The following is a 20,701-nucleotide window of genomic DNA, read 5'->3' as shown; positions in this document are numbered from 1 at the left end:
TTGAGAATTTCGTTGCGGAACAAAAAGTAGTATCTGCCATTATCAGTCACCGGAAGTAATGTGGAACCCGAGCTGTTGAGATGCAGCATGGCGCAAGGTGCAACTTTTGAGATTGGGTGACGCTCGTGGCATTCTTAAAAATCTTCGAGGTCGTGTTCCAGGATCGCTGCTGTACTAGAAGTCGCGGGTTCAATCCCAGCTGTGGTGGTCGCCATTTCGATGGGGGTGAAATGCAGAAACGCCAGTATGCTTAAATTAGATGCACGTTAAAGAACCCCAGGGTGTCAAAGTTAATCCGAATATGACGTGCCTCATAATCAGATTGCGGTTTTGCCACATAAAACCCAAGAATTTATATTAAGTTTTTTGTTCGGGGATCTGGTTCATATCTGCCAACCACCAGGTGCCTGCGTTGCTGCTAAGGTAACATTTAAAAAGGCTCGTACTTGAAAACTTCGAAAGCCAGCCTTGGGCAGCTTTGCCACGATTGCTTCGATAGTGTTGTGCTACCTATTTATAGTTTATTTAGCCAGAGTGAAACTTTGTAGGCGATGTTTAATATTTCCTTTTTTGTAATTTGCAGAAAGCCACCACTCTGTGATGGCCTTGCTGCTTCACTTGTAAATTTTTTACTCATTTACACAAGGTACAGGGGAATCTCGTTTATACGATCTTCATGAGAACCGGAAAATAAAGTGAATCATCCGAAAATCGTATCATACAACTTATTATCCAACCAAATCGTATTGTCGGGAAAAGAAAAAGAATGTATCATCCCAAAAAGCATACTATGCAGAATCGTATCAACGAGGTTCCACTGTAGTTTGCAGTGATAGCGCCATTTTTTTAGGTTTGTTTGATTCCCCTGAACCAGTTCACAAGGTGCTGCACCCTGGCATTCATTCGAGCGGGGCAGCACCAGCGCCCTCTGAACCACATCATTAGTTTCAACAGATGTAGGACAGGTGCAGGGCTGGTTCACAATTTTTCTGTACCCTTCCTAGTGCCAGTGTCAGCTTGGTGCAGACGGGCAGTGGCAAACCAGCAGCACAGCAGACGATGCAGTGCACCTGCATAAGCGCCGTTGAAACCCCCGTTTACATGCATTTGCTGTGTCTGTGCAATGTGGAATGTATTTACACCTCCGAAGCTGACCGTACCTGCGGTTCCCAACCTATGCAATGACAGAGAAACCACCAGCTGCGAGAGAGGGTGGAGTCCTACCACCAGTCGCTTACTTCAGAGGCGGTCGACCCGTGCATCATAGAGACGATGGACGAAGTTGACTCCACCAAGCTGGACACTGGCATGATGCAGATGTCGTCGCGCAAGGTGAGTGCACTGAAGGAAGCCCTAGGCCATCTGCTGGGTGCCACAAGCAAGCGTCGGGTATTGTCTACACACATACCTGCCAACTCTGGTAAACTTTCCTTAAAGTTTACGGATTTGGGCACATACTACTATCACGAAACAGTAATGGTTGGGGTTGCAGGTCTATTTTGTTTGAGCAAGTGTACCACTTACTGCTATGGCCCCACGTGGTGATGGTGAGTGTGTGCAGATGAGGAAGATGAAGTACGCATGCAGCGCTCACCCTACAATTTTCCGAATGTTGCGACAAGTTTTTGAAAAAAATAAATTCTGGCCGATAAAAATTGACGCTCGTCAGTCTCCGAGCACGCCCTTGGAAGTCGGTGAAGGGACGTTAGAGGGGCACTTGCTTTGAGCAAGTCTATTCAGACAAGGCGAGAATGGCAACAGCAAAGTCATTGTGATCTACAGTAAAACCTCGTTACAAGAGACACTCAAGGGACCCGGGAAATATGTCTCTTGTAACCAAGGTCTCTTGTAACCAAAAATTCTAAAAACACTGAGTAGTCAAACTAGGTCACTTTACAATACATCAGCATCAAAGTGTGTTTAAACACATCTACAGGAAGTTGCTCAGGATGGCTTGAAGTCATTCATAGTAGTTTGTTTTTTTAGTGACTGCAGATTGAATTAACTTCCTTCCCAACTTCTGGAGGTAAAGCACTTCACTTTACAAGCCTTCCAGTTGCTCACAATACTTTTGAACTGCTGTTAGATGTTCGTCAGCCTCAACTGCAGACACTTTCTGCCCTGCAATGTTCTCGTCTTCGTCCTCCTTTTCTGGTTCATCTTCTAGAGCACGTGCACCATATACTTGCGCGACGATTGCATGATCTGTAAGCTCTTCGGAGCACACGAGGTCCACATCTGCAGACACAAACTCCTTGAAAGATTCTGGAACATCTGCGGTCTCTTGGATGCAGGCCCAAGCTTTATCTTCAGGGCAGTTTTCCTCAGTTTCTTCCATCCTGGGTTGGATGGAAGATCCATGTCTGGGTTGGTGTCTCTTCTAAATAGTGAAGAACTTACTCTAGGGACCTCAAAAGTTGTCCTTAGTAACAGAGTGTCTCTTGTAATCACGTCTCTTGTATGCGATGTTGTTAACATGGCGAACATAGGAAAACCAACTAAACCATTTTCAAATGTCTCTTGTAACCATGTCTCTTGTAACCATGTCTCTTATAACCAAGTGTCTCTTGTAACCATGTCTCTTGTAACGAGATTTTACTGTAACACCAATGTGTTGCTTGCCCGCCCATGCTGTTCCAAGTTTGCTGCTGCCGCCTGTGTGCTGTGTGTAAAGATAGAATATTGTTAAGAACTTGTTCATATGTCCCTCAAAACGTATGTGCTTGGGTTAACATTTAAAAAAATTGCATGCTCTTTCCTCCCCCTTTGTTCTAGTGTCTGTCATTTCTTTTTCTTTTCTTTTTTCAAAATTTTTTAAGTTGGCGGGTACTTGTTTATAATGTATGTTTGCATGCATTTGCCATGATCACGAACGTGGTGCGGTGGTTTAGTATCTCAGGCCTGCGAAAAGTAAAGGCATGTTTGAGACTGGTCACGGGTGCTGGTACAAATGTACTGAAAGACTGCTTTAAAGCTGTATTACAAGAATAAGTGGGTCTAGTAGCTGATAACCTCACCTGGCTTAATCTACATTGGATCCCGCTTATGCTTGCAGTAAAGCGTTGTTACTGTCTACTTTAGTGCTGAAGGAGGGCTCGGGTGATCACCTTCAGGGATACTTTCACTATCGCGACATTTCACATGACTAGCGCCAGACGCACCGGCCCCTTGGATAAGAGCATTTCTAGCACTGCGCCAACTGTGCTAAGATTGCATTTAATTTTTGCTTGTCGCGCTAAATCTCATGAGAGAAACAGTATTCCCAAAAGCAATCGCCCAACACTACCACCACAGTTGAATGCGTCATTTGAAATCACGATAGAGTGCCATGCTTACTCAAATCTAAAAGAATAGGGGCACACATCTTCCAAAGTTGTAAAAATTATTATGCATGCTTTTTGGACTTAAAAAAAGCGACACTTAGCCAGTATGCTGTACATTAACATGCCACTAATCCTTTTGCAAAAAAAAATTCTCACAGCTATGAACTGGCAAAAAAAAAGCTTCTTGTGACTCATTTATCTGCTTCAATTGATCTTTTGGACTAAGCTGATCTTTAGCAGCATGAAAGAAATCGGGAGATTGAAACTAGTGTATAAAAAGCGGCATCAATAAACCTGAATCACGTTCTGTTGAACTTTGTAACGGAAACAGCAGAAATGCCATGTTCCTCACACATATCTTTCCCCGGGCAGGCCAAGTTGCATGGACCATTCAGTCCCTTGGAGTCGAGGCTTGTCGGAATGTCGAAGCTGTGCTCCCTCAGGTGAGCAAATGTACCGTATTCACTCACGTAAGGCCTGCACTATCTTTTTTTCGGGTTGCACGCCTTACGCGAGGCAGCCTTGTGATGTACTTTCTGAACTTCGAACTGTGTGCAATTCACGAGAGCTGTTCTGTATTCAAATACATAGGACTTTGCCAGAACCAGCAGAGCAGTTTGAATTACCCGTCAATTCGAATAAAGAGATTTCGAATTATCGCGATTTCACTGTACGTTGTTCCACTTTATGCAGGCGAAAAGTTTTTGTGGTTGGTCATTCTTGTGGGTTCCTTGCTCTTATGCAGGTTGTCCTTTTTTTTGTCAAATGCTGTTAATGTGGTCGTCATTTTGATAGCAAGTCCTATCAGAGTGCACTTGTTATGTGAATAGTACAGTTGTACAATCTTCAGTCTACATGAGCATCAGTGATTTCTCTGGAGTGCGTGCAGTGAAGTATGTATAAATGTAGTGCGGTTATATTCAATGATTGCCCACCGTGCTCGAGGCTGTCATTGTCATTTTAGCTTTTTTTGTTTTTTTGAGAGGGGGGGGGGGGGGTATAAGTTATTCGATAAAGTGTTTCACTTCCTTCACTTTTCTGGTAGTGTTCCTGGTGGCCTTTTACCATCACTAGGTGCTTGTTGTTACAGCGAACTAAAATTTTCACAAGGTAAATAGTTTCTTGCTATTCCTTTTCTTCAAACGTGTTGTTTATGGCATGCTAGTCAAACTGACAAAGGGTAGGGTGCCTGCGCTGACTGCTCAAATGTGTTTTTTCAGCAGAGATTTCAGCAGAGTTCCACGTAACTCCATCGCGTTGTCATGCTATTGACTCGGCAGCCATTGAAGCTACCCGTGTTAGCATTGCCTGCTTTGAATTGCTCGTGTGTATCGGTGTAATGTTGATCGCTACCCTGCGACCACCAAGTTTTTTTTTTTTCTTTTTCTTTTTCTCTCGCTTGCAACCAGGGGCGTGCGCGTCGACCGCAACAGTGTCAACTCCGTGCTGCTGAACGGAGAGCCCCAAAACCGGCACCCAAGACTCCTCGTCGCGGGTACTGTGAGCCAGAGCTCTACAAGTGACCACGTTTCGCTGCGTAACACGACCCTCATGCCCTCCGTGCCTGGGCTCCACTGCCTCATGCCGTTACTGTTTGCTCCCTATTGTGAGCTCAGGTATGCGTTCATCTGTTTTTTTTTTTTTTTTTTTTTCTTGGAGAGACACCGGGAAATGTTTGCCAAGTAGGTTCTCTGGAGTGGAGTGTGAACCTGGCCGAGCTCGTGATTCGTATTAAACATAACATGCAAATCGGTTCTGCTGAAGCCCGCAAAGGGGGAGGGAGGTCCACAAAACGGAAAACTTGTCATTCGCCCAATTGTAGCACGAAGAACCAGTTTGGCTGTAACCGAACGTATTCAGCGTCCCCGTGCTTTGATCTGTCGATTACAGTCAAACCCACTTATAGCAATGTTCACGTGCCAAGAAAATTCCGTTGCTGTAACTGGTAATTGTTATAACTGGGTTGCACAAAAAATACAGTGGGGACCAATATCAACACTTTAATTAGACAGAAAGAAGTGCCTTCGAATCCGCTTATAAAATTGCTGGTTTTAAGAATACGCAGATGCAACAATGAGCATCCATAGTGTGAACTTTTGTGAGTGTATTATGGTAAAATAATTCTGCCTACTATAATGTTCGGTATGCCACATAATTGGTTATAAGAGGTGAATCTGGCTGCTGGGTGTCAGTCGATGTGAGAGTTTGAGTTGGGGCTCTTGCTGTGGTTTGCCATGTTTTCCTAAGTGGTCTTCGTGGAAGCGTGTTCTTCGTACTGGATGTGGCAGCAGTGTCACTGAGGTAATTCAGCCATGCGCGCAAGGGTCATCAAAGAAATGTTGAAAGCCACGACAGCGTTCCTTGAACCATTGCACAGAGAGAATACAAAGCATGTTTGGACAGCATGCTTGATAAAGGGGAGCCGTGGGGGCAGGATCTTGTTTAAGAGGCAAATTAAATTCCTGCTGGGTGCTGCTTTTACACCAGTGCTTCTGCAAAGGACCAATGATTGATAACTGCTTGCTCAAGCGGGTGATGACCAGTGGCTTCCGGCAGTGCGTAACTTCGAATGCTTCAGGGTTTCGCGCAAACTCATGTTGCTCCCATAGGGGCCAGAGAAAGCAGGTACAGTCAAATCAAAGAATTGTTGTGCGACTCGGCAGCAGGGTGTGGTGATTGACTAGGTGATTGACAGAGCTTTTAAACACGGGTACTCGGGATGAGATTGGGGGGGGAGGGGGGCAAGTTGTCCGGGCGCAGCTCAGGCAGCGATACTTTGCTGCAGAGATAAACTCTTTCCTCCATTGGACGCTGGCTCTTCCTTCGTGTTGCCAGCATGCACTCGAGTCATCAAGACTACCATGAACCGCGAAACTCTAACTGCATCTGTGCTGAAAGGGAAAAGAATGCAAGATCCTGAAAAACGAAAGAGCGAGCCGCAGCACCCCATCTGCCTGCCTGCTGCACATGCTACTCAGCGTGCTTTCCGAGTCAGGTTTCCAAGTTGTGGAATGGAGGCATGTGCGAGGCTGGCAATGAGACAAAGGGTGCGCTGCACGCAGGTGGGTGCAGCGGCTCGCTTTTTTTTTTTTTTTCTCCAGGACATTGCGTTGTTTTTTCTTGCAGCGCAGACACCCGATAGCCAGATTTGATCGTTAAAACCAATAACACGGTATGAGAACATCGTAGTAAGTGGTTTCATCATCATCAGCCTATATTTATGTCCACTGCAGGACGAAGGCCTCTCCCTGTGATTTTACAGTAAAACAGGCACAGAAGTTCGTGGTTCTGTGGCTGCTCACTATTATTGCACAGTCAAACCTCGATATAATGAAGGTGTACTTCTAGCGAAAAACTTCAGTTGAATCACAAATTTAGTTAATTCGAGTTTTTAACACTTCAGCAGGAAAAATTATTTTGCAAATTGCCAGGGCATGCCTAGTTGATAGTACCTTGTCAGTAAGCACTTGCGATCTGTTTATAAGTTTTTTTTTCTTTACCTTATAAACAGATCGCAAGAAGGGCGGGCTATAGTAGCGGGGTTACAAGTGCCAGCGCATGCTGTGCAGATTGTGTCAAGAGCAAAGCATCAGTGTAGCTCACGGTGTCCGAGATTTACGAGTGTAGCGTCGCACGGGTGCCATAAATCTTGGACGCCATGACTGACCATGCTTAGGGCCTGCAGCTGTCATCAGATGGCGGTGACAAATCAAAAACAACTGGGAAAAGGTGCCGATATTCATCCTGATAAAAAAAAAAAGTTGCAGTTTCTTCAGGAAGGCGATAAGAAAGACACAACTACGCCAAGTTTGGAGTTTTATCGGTGTCGCGCACTCTCGGGCAAACACGAACAGATCTTGCTCAATGACCACGAACACTCGCTGTCACAACGCAAGCGAACGCTTCGTACTGTGCCTCGCAATCTTGAGTTTGCGCTGCCACTAACACAGGACGCGCGGGGGAACAAAATGCGCTTCAGGTCACCAAGAGTCTCGGCTCGGCCTTCGCACTTGGCACAGATTACCTCCAAGATACGGCACATGGGCCCGCCTATGGACAGTCATGCGCGGCCACAGCAAGGGTAGAGGAGTAGTTCTCACTGAAGCCTTTCATGCTGAAGGGCACTCGCAAATAACTTTCGCCTCAGCCGATGCTTTAATGGTTTTTTGTTGGATTTGTGAGACGTGCTTGAAATGGGCCGAAAACTTAGTTAAATCGAAACTGTCACAACATTGCTTCGTTGCGAAAAAAAAAAAAAAAAAAAAAAAACGGGGCCTCCTATTTAAATGCATAGGAAAGGAGAAATCGTGTTTCTCGGCAACCGCTGTACCAAATTTTGTGGGGTTTGTTGCATTTAAAAGAAAGTTAGAATCTAGTGACTGTTGGTTGCGAAGTTTTGATTTAGGTTGTCAATTTTTAAATAAAAATTGCCAAAAATTGCAAAATTTCAGGAAACGAAACTGTCAAGTTGTAAACTTGATAGTTTACAACTCTGTGACTCAGCAATCAAACATATCACAAATCTGTAAATTGTACTTAATAGAACATCTAAAGCGGATAAAATTGATATATTATACTTCGCTCTCAAACAGGCCACTAATTTATGAGAACTTTTACAAAACCCTTTTAGACAATATAACAAATTCATTTAAGATATAAGTTGACGTATGAAATTTGCCCGCTTTGGATGCTCTAATGGATACGGTTTGCAGCACTGCGCTATGTTCTAGGTGCCGAGCTACAAATTTTTAAACTTTGTGCTTCTATATTTATTTTTTATTTTTTCAAACTATCCAATGTTTTAAAATTCCATTGAAAAAAATGCAGTCCCTAAATTGAGATTCCGCATCCAACAGTCACTGGAATTTGACTTTCTCTCTCAAATGCAACAAATTTAATTAAAATTGGCCCTTTGGTTATCTCGGAAAACCGTTTCAGCATTTTACATGCATTTGAATAAGCGGCATCGAAGTTGGGCCCGAACTAAACCTTCCTCTTTAATCAAGGTTTGTTATATCGAGGTTTGACTATATAGTGTTAAAATCAGTATTGTTATTAATTGGGTTGGACTGTAATTCGGCCTCTCGTTGTGATCTGCAAGCCTCCTTGTTGGCTCAGATGGTAAAATGACCGTGGTAGACCGACAAGCGGAATGTGCTGTTCACCAACTGAAATGCATGGGAAAATGCCATATTTTGTTATGTTGAACTGTATAAAAACTTTGTTGTATTAGAAGTGTCATTGAACCGGTGGTTTATGCAGGGATTCGACCGAGTATCCTTCTCCCAAACAAACTATGTCTGCCATTCACCGCGGGCTGTACCCAATATTCTGATCTCTTCAACATTCAGCTTTGCTGCTTCACCTTTAAAAATATTCTATTGCAGGTTTGCCACTTTCATTTTGCATTTCCACACTTTGCTCTGCCCAGGGTGAATGCAGAACGGTCGGAGTACACGGGCGCGCTTTGCGGCCTGGGCTACGAAGCAGCATCGAACTTGCCGCTCTACCCAGAGCATGACCTCGAGGTGTCTTTTGACATTGGCTTCACTGATGAAGACCTTTTTATGGTATATTTCATCGGAATTAAATTTAGTATCATTGCATTCTACCGGTACTAACCTATCGAGCTTAAAGTTGGGGGGGGGGGGGAACAACAAAGAAGCTTAATAGGTGTGTGTGAATACTCAAAACTTTTCAATAACCAATCGAATGGTGTCTTGCGATTCGGTCTTCAGTTCGAATAGTCACTATTCGTAAATGCGAAGATTTTTTGAATACAGTGGAATCTCGATGATACGATCACGGCTAATACGAATTTCCGGATGATACGAATTTTTCTGTGGTCCCGGCCGAGCCCCATTACTTTGCAACGTGCTAGAGAACGGTTGTTACAAATCGATTTTCGACTCGCATCGGTTGATACGAATAAACGCCGCCCCACCAACGGCCGCGAAAGAGAACAGCGCGGAGGCCGCGACTGGGCGTGAAGAGTTTGAAGAGGTGGCGCTTTTGTTGCTTTTGTGCTTTTCCTACTTTTCCGCGTGCCATCGGACGGGCGGAGTGGCTGCTGTGCTTCGGGCCGCGTTCTTTGTGTTTGCGCCATTTTTCCTAGTCACAACGAGCTATGTCTACCTTGATATGTATGATCTCGGCTGATTCGCGCGGCCGTACGCCGAGGAGCGAGAGCCTCCGTTGGCGCGTCTTCTGTCGACTGCGTTATCGCTGCCGATGGCACAGGGCGATTGTCTGTTTCACTGCCGGAGTCACACGGTGCAAGGCAGCGCGGCACGGTTAGTCGGGTGCTCCTCTGTTTCACCCGTTAATCGCCGTATTTTTCTTGCCGTAGGAGGCTTGCGCTTCCGTATTCCGAAGGCGTGCTTCGTCCAAAATTTCTTCTCCAACGAGCGACGATCCATCACTAACCTCGGAGCTCTCAGTAATCCGAATTCTGCGTGCCAAGTGAAGACGCCGGCGACAAAGCATACAACTGCGGTTGCCATTTTGCCCCTGTCACAGCAGCAACGAATAGAGACGCCTTTGAGCACGGTAGCCAATCGGAGGCCCGCTTTCATCGGAGGGCCCGTGTGACTACCTATCACAGACCCGCGCTTCTTTTGTGTTTGTGCCTTTGTTACAAGATGGTGGAATTGAGAAGCGGAACGGCAAAACTTTGAGCTTTCGAACGATACCAAGATGGCGGCGCTCGATGGCGGGAAATACGAGATACCGTATTTAACACGATTGTAAGTCGACTCGAATGTAGGTCGACCCCCCCAAAATTGCATGTCTCAAAAAAAAAAAAGGGGGGGGGGGGAGATAAACCACGCGAGTGCATTCACACAAGGGAAATTTATTGACGGGGTTGCTAAGACTACTGATCGTCACTAGAGTCGACCTCACTGGCACTGCTGCCGTCATAGCTGCTACGGTCCCAGTCCGACAGCACGTCGTCATCAAGTGCAAGTCCACACTTCGCGAACGACCACACCACGACATCGCGAGGTACAGCCGCCCACGCAGAGAGGACCCACCCGCACACAGTAGCCAGGGAGGCCAAATTTCCTCGCGCTGAAGCCGCCACTGCCGCACCACACGTTCACCGACTCCAAACTTGCGTCCCGCTGCACAGTTGTTAGTTTCCTCAGCATGGAGGACAGCAGCCCGTTTGAACGCTGCTGTGAACGAGCGCCGAAAGTTCTTGGCACTCATGACAGGCGCGACGATTCAGCACAACAGCAGAAGGGACAGATGCGCGCGGCCGTCGAAAACAATCGTATCTCAAAGAAAAGCTCTTCTGCCAACTACTATTACCCCCCAAACGACAGCTCATCCGCCAACTACCATACCCCCCTAACGACGGCTCTTCCGCCAACTACCAATACCCCCCAAACGGCGGCTCTTCCATGATCGATGCTCCCACAAGAGCCGTGCGCTCGTGGTGCGCGCAATCAAAATGTATGCAATACGGTAAATTAATACGCTACGCTTCTACCGTAACCATGGAAACGTAGGTGCAAAGTTGTAACCACGCCGTAGCGCCCCTGATTTCTCGTTTCTCTTGCCGCTACTAGCGGTACACGGTTCGGTTTCGATTCTAAGTCGACCCCCCAACATTGGATTGTCAAATTTGAAAAAATGGGTCGACCTACAATCGTGTAAATACGGTATGTCTCCGTGAACGTGGTGATTTTGCGCGATTTAAAGCTGTTTTCTCACCCTGCGCACTGACGAATTAATCTTTTTCGGGCACTTTTAGTGTGTTTGCAGCCAAACCATTTTGATACAGCGTAGATTAGGCATTGCAGATACCGAAACGCGTGGTTTTCAAAAATCAATTTTTCTCGCGATTTTCACGATCTGATCCTCGCGTTCCCCCTTAATTTGGCTAGCTTTAATTGCGTTTTGATGATATGTACTTCGGCTAATACGAATATTTTTCGTGACCCCGTGAGATTCGTATCATCAAGATTCCACTGTAAGTACTTTTCAAAGATTTCAAAACGTAATTTCCACCCAAATAAACATGAAATTTGCACAAAAGTACGGTAAATTTCGACTCCCGCGCGCATAGTATGAACACATAGAACATGAGAACTTGCGTAGTGTAGCAGACTACGTCACTTAAGAAACCACACTTTACAGGCTGTACAGCGATTCACACAATGTGAAAAGCAGTGTGCATGCAAAGAAACTGCTTTTTTGCTTTTAATGCTCTATTTGTGCATTTAATAAACAACGCTTCGTAACGTACTATGTAATACCAGAAATTTGCTTACTTTAAGAATGCTCGGATGTTCACATGGTTTTATATTCATTGTGATAACAGCTATTCGTTATTCGTATTAGATTCGGCCTCACAAATTACTATTTGCACCACTAAAAATTACTATTCGCACTCTGCTAAAGCTTAAGAAGAAACTAAGTATCGCACAGCAAGAAACGATAGGCATAACTTAAGAAACGGGAAAACAGAGGTGTAGGCTAGAGACCAGCAAACGGGGGCAACAGATGTCCTAGTTCACATTAGGAGGAGAAAAAGGGGTTGGGCTGGCCACGTTATATGTAGGATGGTGGTCTATTAGAGTTACAGAACAACTGCCATTAGAAGGGAAGCACAGGCGAGGACGGCAGAGGTGCTGCATTAGAATTGGGAAGTTTGCAATCATAGTAGGATGGTGTCAGCCGATTCAAGACTGCAAATTGGAGATCACCGGGAGGGAGCCTTCGTCCTGCGGGGAACACTAAATAGGCTTGTGCTGGTGGCACTGATTCATCTCATTCAAATTTTCATAGATTGATCCTGCTAGAGTGGCCTGTGAGATTACGCATGGTGTAAGCTGCTTGCTCCCAACTCTTGCAGGTCAACAAGGTGCGCATGATGATCAACCTCGTCCTGCGTTCTGACCCGGGCATGTCCGTCGTCGGCTGGAACGGTGCCGGTCTTGCAAACTGCCAGGACAGGGCGCGGCGGTACCTTCTCGAGTGAGTGCACATCGATGTGGCCCCCGTGGCATGTCTGTTCTACACCCGTCACATCAGTGGCAGCTAGTTTGACAGCTTCCAAAGTCCTTGAGCTCCACCAAACTTGGAGGCTGCGTGGCTGTCAAAGTGTTTCAGTGTTGAGTCACCGACCAATAATTCAGACTCTACAGGAACTGCCGGAAAGTTTGAACAACCGGGAATCCGAAATATTGGATTTGTAAGAAAACGAGTGACTTTATTTCGCAAGTGGCTAGAAAAGCCTTTTCAGCGCATTGCTGTGTTCACGTACACTTGCCTGCGACCTGGCTAGTCTGTATTTCAACCATTGTCATGCTGTCGCCACAGATATACAAAAGTACAGTCAGTGCATGCAACGCAGTCTCCATTCCCTCGTAACATAACGGAAGTCGACCGGCTGTGATAGCCAAGCGATAACGGTTTTCTCCGCTACATTCATCAACCGGCACTTCCCTCATTTAATCGCCGCCCTCATCGGTGCAGACATCGAAGGCGCAGTTGGTGCCACTTGAAGCTGCTAATGATACTGACTGACAAAAATTCAAAATAAAAAAGTCAACCAGGACACACACACAACTCGCATTGCAAAAACTGCACATGCAGCCTTTAGAACAACGTTTACTGTGAGGTAATAAAGAAGTCAGAGCACCACACCTGGACTATGGGACAAGTAAGGGCACTGTTGCGATGCTTCAGGGAACAGTGACAAAGCACATTGCTTTGACAGGAACAAGGCGTGCTTAAGACATTGGTGGTGATGTTCAAGAAGTTGGGAAAAGATGGCTTCAGTTGCATTATCTAGGCTTGGTAGAAACGGTGGGATGCGTGCACTTCACCTACTGGTGAGCATATAGAAAGAGATAAAAGTACTGGTTAATAATTTTCATAAATAAAGATTTGAGAATGTCAGTATGTATTTATCGAACAGCCCTCTTATACAATAGAACCACGCTGTTACGATCCCGGGTGCTGCATTTTCCTGGCTGTTGCGTCGTTTTCGACTGGTCCCGGCACAGCTCCCATATGACCCAATGCATTGGTAACCACGCTGTTGCGTCGCAACTGTGGGATCGTTCCCGCATCATGCATTGCGAACTGCTGCTTAAGGGGTTAATGCCGCATGCTGACAACCACTTCTTTCTGCGAGTTTTCTTTTTTTTCTGTATGTGTTGCGAAGAACAAATATAACACGAACAAATCAGCCGATCGATATGTCAGCCAGTCAAACTGGATCACGCGTGATGTGTGTTCTGTCGTTGCACGCAGCCTGATGAGCCGTAAGCGGCAGTCGATCGAGCCCCGACTGGCCCCGCGGCGTTACACGTGGAACCTGGTGCAAGAGGAGTGGCGCGTGCATGCCATCGTGGACGGCATGTTGGCAGCGGAGGACAACGTGCTGCCCCTGCTGGACGGGGTCACGCTAGAGCCGTCGCTCAACAACCTGCGCGTGCTCCGCAAGAAGCTACAGGACCTGCACGTGCTAGCCAGCAAGTGGGTGTCGTCATTTTGTATTAACTCTCCTGAATTTTCCATAAGGTCTGCCAATGTTGGTTTGTTTTACGTGTGCCAAGTTCTACGGAAAAAAAAATAATGCAGATGGGAATCGAAGTCGCATTTTGCTGGTAGCAGGCTATGGCTAGACTCTGCAGCGGCATGCCTCAACCGGCTCTTTTACTCTTTCGATGACTTTGAGTGGGCGCTCATTGTTGAGCTCGGACGTGCTGAGGGTCGTAAAAAATGTGGGCTTGCCTAGCTGCTCGATTATTTCAAACACGTTCCCATTCCTCTGCGTCAAGTAGTACACCATCCTGAAGCGGCTTAAGTAAACCACTGAGGAACGCAATGTCCGAGTTGATGCACGTCTCGACGAAAAGCTTCATATTGAGCTGGTAGGCACTACCAGCCCCACAGTGTAGGAGGCTGAATAGATACATTCAAAGTGTGTGAAGTTCACAAAGAGTGCTTCGCATTAATAAATCCTGTTAGCGAAAAAAGTTTGACTTAGTGGTCCCCAAACCATGGTTGGAGGTTACATGATACATGATGGCAAAGTAAGTTTATGCAGACAAGTTCCTCAAGCAGGGAAAATCACCAGCAGCAGCAGAGTCGCTGAAAAAGTCCCTGATATAAAAATATGTGGCTTTGTCAGTCTTTACTTTTCCAAACTTGCTGCTGCTTGTGTGCTGCATCTAATATAGTCGCATATATTAAAGAAAGATACGGCATGCTCCATGTAATGCTTTGCTTGTTGAATAGCACTAATAATTACACGGAAGGCATCTCAGATTATACTAGCAGAATGCCAGGAAACATAAAAAGGAAAAAATCGAGAGGCAGACAGACAGAGCGACGGGAAGGTCGCTTTGCCTATGTCAGAAAGGTCGACCAGCCACCTTCCTGTCGCTTTGTCTATGTCCGCCTCTCGACTTTTTCCTTTTTAAGTTTCCTGGCATTCTGCTAGTATAACCATGTGCCTACTAGCCCAACAAGCCACACTCATGCATCTCAGATCTGTGCCTATTTACCACCGAACAAGCAGAGTGGCATGTTCCTGATACCAGTGGCCACAGTGCAGTGCTTACGCTTGCAAAAAAGTGCTTGCAACAGAAAAGTGCCATACTTTAAGTAATGTGTAATTTGACATGTCCACGTGTTGTAATATACAAGATAGTTATTCCATAGAAAGTTGCATAGATCAGCTACAGTAGAACCTAGTTCATACGTTTCAGAAAAAAATGCGAGCAGAAATGTACTAACCAGGAGAACATGCGATCCAAAGTCGAACAGTGCCAGTAGTGAATCGAATCGAATATTGAATACTTTTCGAGTAGTTTTCAAATAATGAGTAGCCATGTTATCATAAATAATATAAAACCATGTTCACGTCCCAGTATTCTTAAAGTTATCGAGTTTGTCATTGCGTAGTACGTTAGGAAGCGTTGTTAATTAAAAGCACAAATGGAGAATTAGGAGCAAACAAGTAGTCTCTTTGCATGCACAGGGCTCCTCAGAGAATGCGAATGATTGCTGTACAGCCTGGAAAGTATAGCTACCTAAGTGGCACAGCTGCCACTTAGGTAGTTCTACTACGAAAGTTCTCATGTTTTATGTCTATACTATGCCCGCGGGGGTGATTATTTACCATACTTTTGCTCCAATTTTATGTTTATTTGGGCACGATTCACACTTCGAAGTATTCGAAAGTTATTTGCATTTATGAATAATGACTATTCGATTTGAAGACCGAACAGAATAGGACACTGTTCGCTTCGTTATTTGAAAGTTTCGAAGATTCGCACATCCCTACTTGTAGGTGAAGATACTTATCGCAGTAGGGCTGGCGGTGATAGCTGTGAATGTGATGTGCAACGACCCGCAAGGAGATTTGGTGGTACTGGAAGAGGAAACTGAGTGCATGCCGGCATTTTCATGTGACACTAGTGGCGAGTATTGTGGGGAAGCTGCGGTAGCGGGCGCCTACTGCTCTTAACCGTGCGTGACATGTCTGCTCTGAAGTTATTACATGATTAAACAAGTTAGTGAATGTCATTAAAGTTCGCTGTGATGGCTACTGGAAACACTGTCACTTCTGCAGCAGATTACTTGAATTGTTACTGGAACACCTTGTCTATTGAAAAAGTAATGTCATGCTAGTCCATGACTTCTTTATTTGCTTATGCATCAGACAACAAATGAGGGAAACAACATTTTTCCAACAACTTCTCTTTCCAGTGCATACCTCCTTTTTTGTCAGTCTTAACCTTCAGCAATAATTAGCTCAATATAGCAAATCAGTTCTGCAGAATCTCTCAAAGTTGTCACAGCTGTCACCGATTCATCGTCAGCGCGAAGTCGATCGACGGGGTAGACAAGCTGGTTGGTCGTTCCGTACTCGAGCGAACACAGTGAGTCAGAGTCGGGAGTAAACAAAAAAACGAGATATTTATCGACTGATATACACAAAATAATAACAAAATAATAATAAAAAAACACAAGAGACTAACACACCTGAACTTAATACAGTCGAATCTCGATAATTCGAACTCGAAGGGGCCCGAAAAATTTGTTCTAATTAAAAGAAGTTCGAATTAACGGAAGGACTTATTTTTGAAGTATTCGAGCACCATAGCAAGATGAATGAACGGTGCGAGTCGTGAAATTTCGCGGCGCGCAAGCGCATAGCGAGTTGCGCCCACGCCGGCGAACGCTCGGTTTCCGATAACGGCAGAAAACGAAACTTCAGGGAGCGGACGGCGCCGACACGGCGACGGGCGCGGAGACCGTCGAAGGTGAAGGAGGAGGGCGGCAGGAAAGCGGATTTGGCCTCGGCAACTCCGCCGCTTCAGTGGCAGTGGTTTTGGTGGCTCCCCTCGCCCTCTTTCTCAACTTCCTCACAGCTCCCTCACCTTCATGCGCGCCCGCTGGCACCGCCGGTACAGCCGGTTCGGCGCAGATTAGCCTCCTTGAAGTTTTGTTTTCTGCCGTTATCGGGAACCGAGCGTTGGCCGTCATGGGTGCCGACGCCGCCGGTCCAGCCGGCCCGGCACCAGCTTAGGGTACGGCCACGCTAGTGGCAAAAAACGCGCGCGTCATGCCGCGCCTTGCCGCAAGGCCACCGTGGCACGCGCGTCTCGCTGCGCGGCAGCGCGATAAGATCTCCCGCACTCTCCGAACGCGCGAGCAACATCGTGAGCGCTCGTTGTTTCATGTGAGAGACGACGATAATTTCTTTCGCTATGCGACGATTGTCGATTGAAAACCCGGCGTGGACCAGCGGCGGTCCGGTTGTGATGGCCCCGTGACGTCACCCTCGTCGCTCTTGATTGGTTCTTCATCTTGCGGCACGCGGCACTGGCCGCAGAAATGGGTCTCGAACCCATTTCGCGCGGCACGCTGCAAAACCCCCGATTCCTGCCACTTTTGCCGCCCGTGGCATGACGCATTGCCGCGTGTTTTTGCCGCTAGCGTGGCCGTACCCTTAGGCCTCTCCCTGAAGTTTCGTTTTCTGCTGTTATCGGGAAGTGAGCGTTTGCCGGCGTGAGCAGTTTGTTGGCCGGACTGCACCTCCGCCGCTGCATGAAGGGGTCTCTCCTAAGCTTTTGCTCTATGGTGGTGTCTGAGCAGGCGCCGCCGCTTTATTCGGCGCGCTGCTGAGAGCATTGTCGGTCCGTGGTATGTTCGAATTAACCGTCGCAAATTCTTTCGCGTTCGAATTACCGAGCGTTTTCGCCCATTGGAATACACATAACTTTGACGGGACCAGAGCGTCAGTTCGAATAAACCGGCAGTTCGAATTAAGCATGTTTGAATTAACGAGATTCGACTGTATAACACACTGATGAAGACAAATAAATACGAGCAATTAACAGTACATATAAAAATGAAACAGTGCGAGGATCAAATACACAAGAATACACTTAACAGTATTTCACTAAAACAAAGTTCAAAAGAAAACAAACAATGTCATACGCGTGGCCGGGCAGCAGCAGCAAGTCCATGAACCATGAAGTCGACGCGCAGAGCTTTCCCGAAGAATGCTGGCGGGCCAATCTTGTTGAGGTGGATGTGAATTGCTGGGCTGGGTTTCCCGGGAGTGTAGATTTGACGTCTTCTCTCAAGCAGGATGAGCTAACTTGAGGCGAACTACCGTGAGCTTCGTTGCAGACGTTGGTTTGTCGTCTCGTACGTCAACTAGTTCCTCGGAGTTCCGACGTGGCCAGGCGGCCCAGGCGATACTGGACTGCACTAGCCCCTCGATGGCTTCTCAGCAGCGCATAGGTTCAGCTTCTAGACTAATCAGCAGGGCCCAAAACCTGCGCCTAAATAGCCTCTCCTTTCCCTAGTTCCCTATGTAGGGGAACTGTCAGTATGCAGAGTTCACCTAATTAATTCACGACTCCTCCCAAAGGTCTTGGCCGCGCCCTTTCACTATGGCCGAGGGCCGGTAGATTCCCCTCTCTGCCAAGGTCGAGCCCGGCACTACCACGCGGCCGTAACGCACACTTCTGGGTCCATAATCGGCGTGTCGCGTCTCGAATCGAGATGCCACCCCGTGAGGCGACGACGCTTTTGACGCCCGTAATTCGGTGTGTCGATGTCTCAAGATTATACGCTGCACAGTGAGGACCCCACGTTTTTGATGCCCGTAATTCAGCGTGTCGCTAATCAGCGTCAAAACCACTCGAATCGAGATGCCACCCCGTGAGGCCACGACGTTTTTGACGCCCGTAATTCGGCGTGTCGCTAATCGAAATTATACACCGCATAGTGAGGACACCACTTTTTAGCGGCCGTTAATTGCCGTCAACACCACTCGAAAACTCGAGAAAATATGCCGCTTCGTGACAAAGGTAGATAAATTTTCAAAAAGGAAAAATTGGGTCATTGACCCAAATGTAGCTTGAAGCTACATTCGCCCTCGCACTGTGGTCTGCTAGCCTCCTGGTTAGCTCAGATGGTAGAGCAACTGCCCCGGAGAGGTGTTGGTAGCGGGTTTGAATACCAGACCAGGACGAATTTTTCCTCAAGTGCGAAGCTTTCTTTCTGAGTAAACCATACGGGTTTCCTTTTGAGCTTCATGCTACGTTCGGGTGGATGACCATTTTCCTTTTCAGTAACCAGCTCATCATTAGATAGACCTACCTGCTGTGGTGGCATAGTGGCTTTTGCGCTGTTAAATCCGAGGGTGCGGGATCGCATATCGGCCACAGTGGCTGCATTTCAGTTGGGACGAAATATGAAAAAGAAAATGCCTGTGGTACCGTGCATTGGGTGCACGCTAAAGCAACCCAGGTGGTCAAAATTAATCTCTAGTCCCGCACCATGGCGTGTCTCATAATGGTATCATGGTTTTGGCACGTAAATCCCAGAGTACTATTTGATTTAATCATGAGATGAACTGCATTTACTCGCATAGGGCCCACACTTTTTCTTTTAGAGTACGGCTTCGGCAAGAGAAGTGCCCACTCGTGAAACGTTGGGGCACGAAACGTCGATGCATGTTCGAGCTGGTGGACCCCGAGCGGCCCAAGACACACATTCTTGTTTTCTATTACATAGTGTCTTAAGACGACGACGTAAGGCTGAAATGAAATCAAGCTGGTCGGCAACACGGAAAGGCGATGCTGCCAGAACGAAACATGACACTCACTTCGCGCTGCCTCCAGCAGGGCCTAATCTAACCTAACCCGCATGAGGTAAGCTAGCTTCCAATGTCAGATGCCTATCACACTAGGGTTGGCGGCGATAGCTGTGAATGTGACGTGCGATAACTCGCGACTTAGTTTGCTGGTTCCAGAATAGTAAACTGAGTGCGCGCCGGCTTTTCGACGAGAGATGGGCATGCGAGTGTTGCGGGGAAGCTGCTGTGGCGGGCAGCTACTGTTCGTGATCGTGCACGCCTAGTGCTTTTTTTTATTGCATGGGATCAAGCGGCCGGAAAACGTATCATACGATCATAGTTTGGTGGTGTACTAAATGTTGATGCCGAAATATCGCTTTTTCCAGGAACGTGTAGACCAGTAAACAATACTTTTTTCTGTTCTCGATCGCTAACATTGGCACCCGGAAATTGCACGTAACGGGATCGTATCAGCGAGGTTCTACTGTATGTTCAGAACAATACAAACAGTAGCTATGCACTACACAAACATTTATTAAGGGCTCGTCAGCAAACATCTTCCCAAAGGTGGTCGTCCTCAGTGCCATCCACGCTCTTACATATTCCAGGAACATTGAAACTTCTATGGACTGTATCATCTGAACACCATGTGTTAGAAATGCAATCCTTGGTGAAACCTTTTTCTTTTTCGACTTTTTGACATCAAAATTGGGGGGTGCTGGTCTTAGAAGATGGTGGGTCTTGTATAAGTAGTCAACATCCGATTGTTTGGACTCCCTAGATGCCGCGAAAACATCCTAAACATCAGGTAGTCTGATAAAAATGAATGCTTGCTCTTTACTGCTCCAAAGAGCTCAGATCACCGCAGGCACATCCTTAACAGCTCTGAAGGCCTGCCAAGTACACTTGTTAGGTGAATCAGGGCTCGTACTGTGACAGGAGGTGGCAGGTCCACGCATGTATAATTAAAGAATGCATACTGTGTCCCATTACAGTGGCCACTTTTCATTCTTGGCATGCTTCACCGCAATACATTGTTTATCCTTGACTGCGTAACACAGCTGTATTGTGGAAAAGCTGGCTTTGGGGAACCGGAATCATGCAGACGCTTGATCCTTGCTGTGCTTTTTGCAATTCGAAGCTGTCTGCGAGAATGTCACAGGCGGAATCGGCGACATTGCTGACAGGAGCGAATTTTTTTAATGGAAGAATTCGCTGCTGTCGGCAATCGGATAAACCAATGTGACGTATAGCC

At 46.6% G+C, this 20,701-nt stretch overlaps 1 protein-coding gene across 6 annotated transcripts in view; it reads left to right on the top strand.

Annotated features, from left to right (window-relative positions):
• Positions 1-20,701, top strand: part of LOC119457964 (ATP-dependent RNA helicase TDRD9) — a 106,820-nt gene that overhangs the window by 83,372 nt on the left and 2,747 nt on the right. For all 6 annotated transcript variants that reach the window (XM_049670590.1, XM_049670591.1, XM_049670594.1 and 3 more), the window contains 6 exons: positions 1,189-1,332; positions 3,696-3,766; positions 4,733-4,939; positions 8,755-8,893; positions 12,187-12,308; positions 13,593-13,817. In XM_049670590.1, the coding sequence (XP_049526547.1) occupies positions 1,189-1,332; positions 3,696-3,766; positions 4,733-4,939; positions 8,755-8,893; positions 12,187-12,308; positions 13,593-13,817 (908 nt within the window). The remainder of the gene's footprint in view (positions 1-1,188; positions 1,333-3,695; positions 3,767-4,732; positions 4,940-8,754; positions 8,894-12,186; positions 12,309-13,592; positions 13,818-20,701) is intronic.

Source organism: Dermacentor silvarum, chromosome 7 (assembly GCF_013339745.2).
Source record: "Dermacentor silvarum isolate Dsil-2018 chromosome 7, BIME_Dsil_1.4, whole genome shotgun sequence".
Lineage (NCBI taxonomy): Eukaryota > Metazoa > Arthropoda > Arachnida > Ixodida > Ixodidae > Dermacentor > Dermacentor silvarum.
Note: the sequence above shows the minus strand (reverse complement) of the source record. Positions and strands in the feature narration are given on the sequence as shown.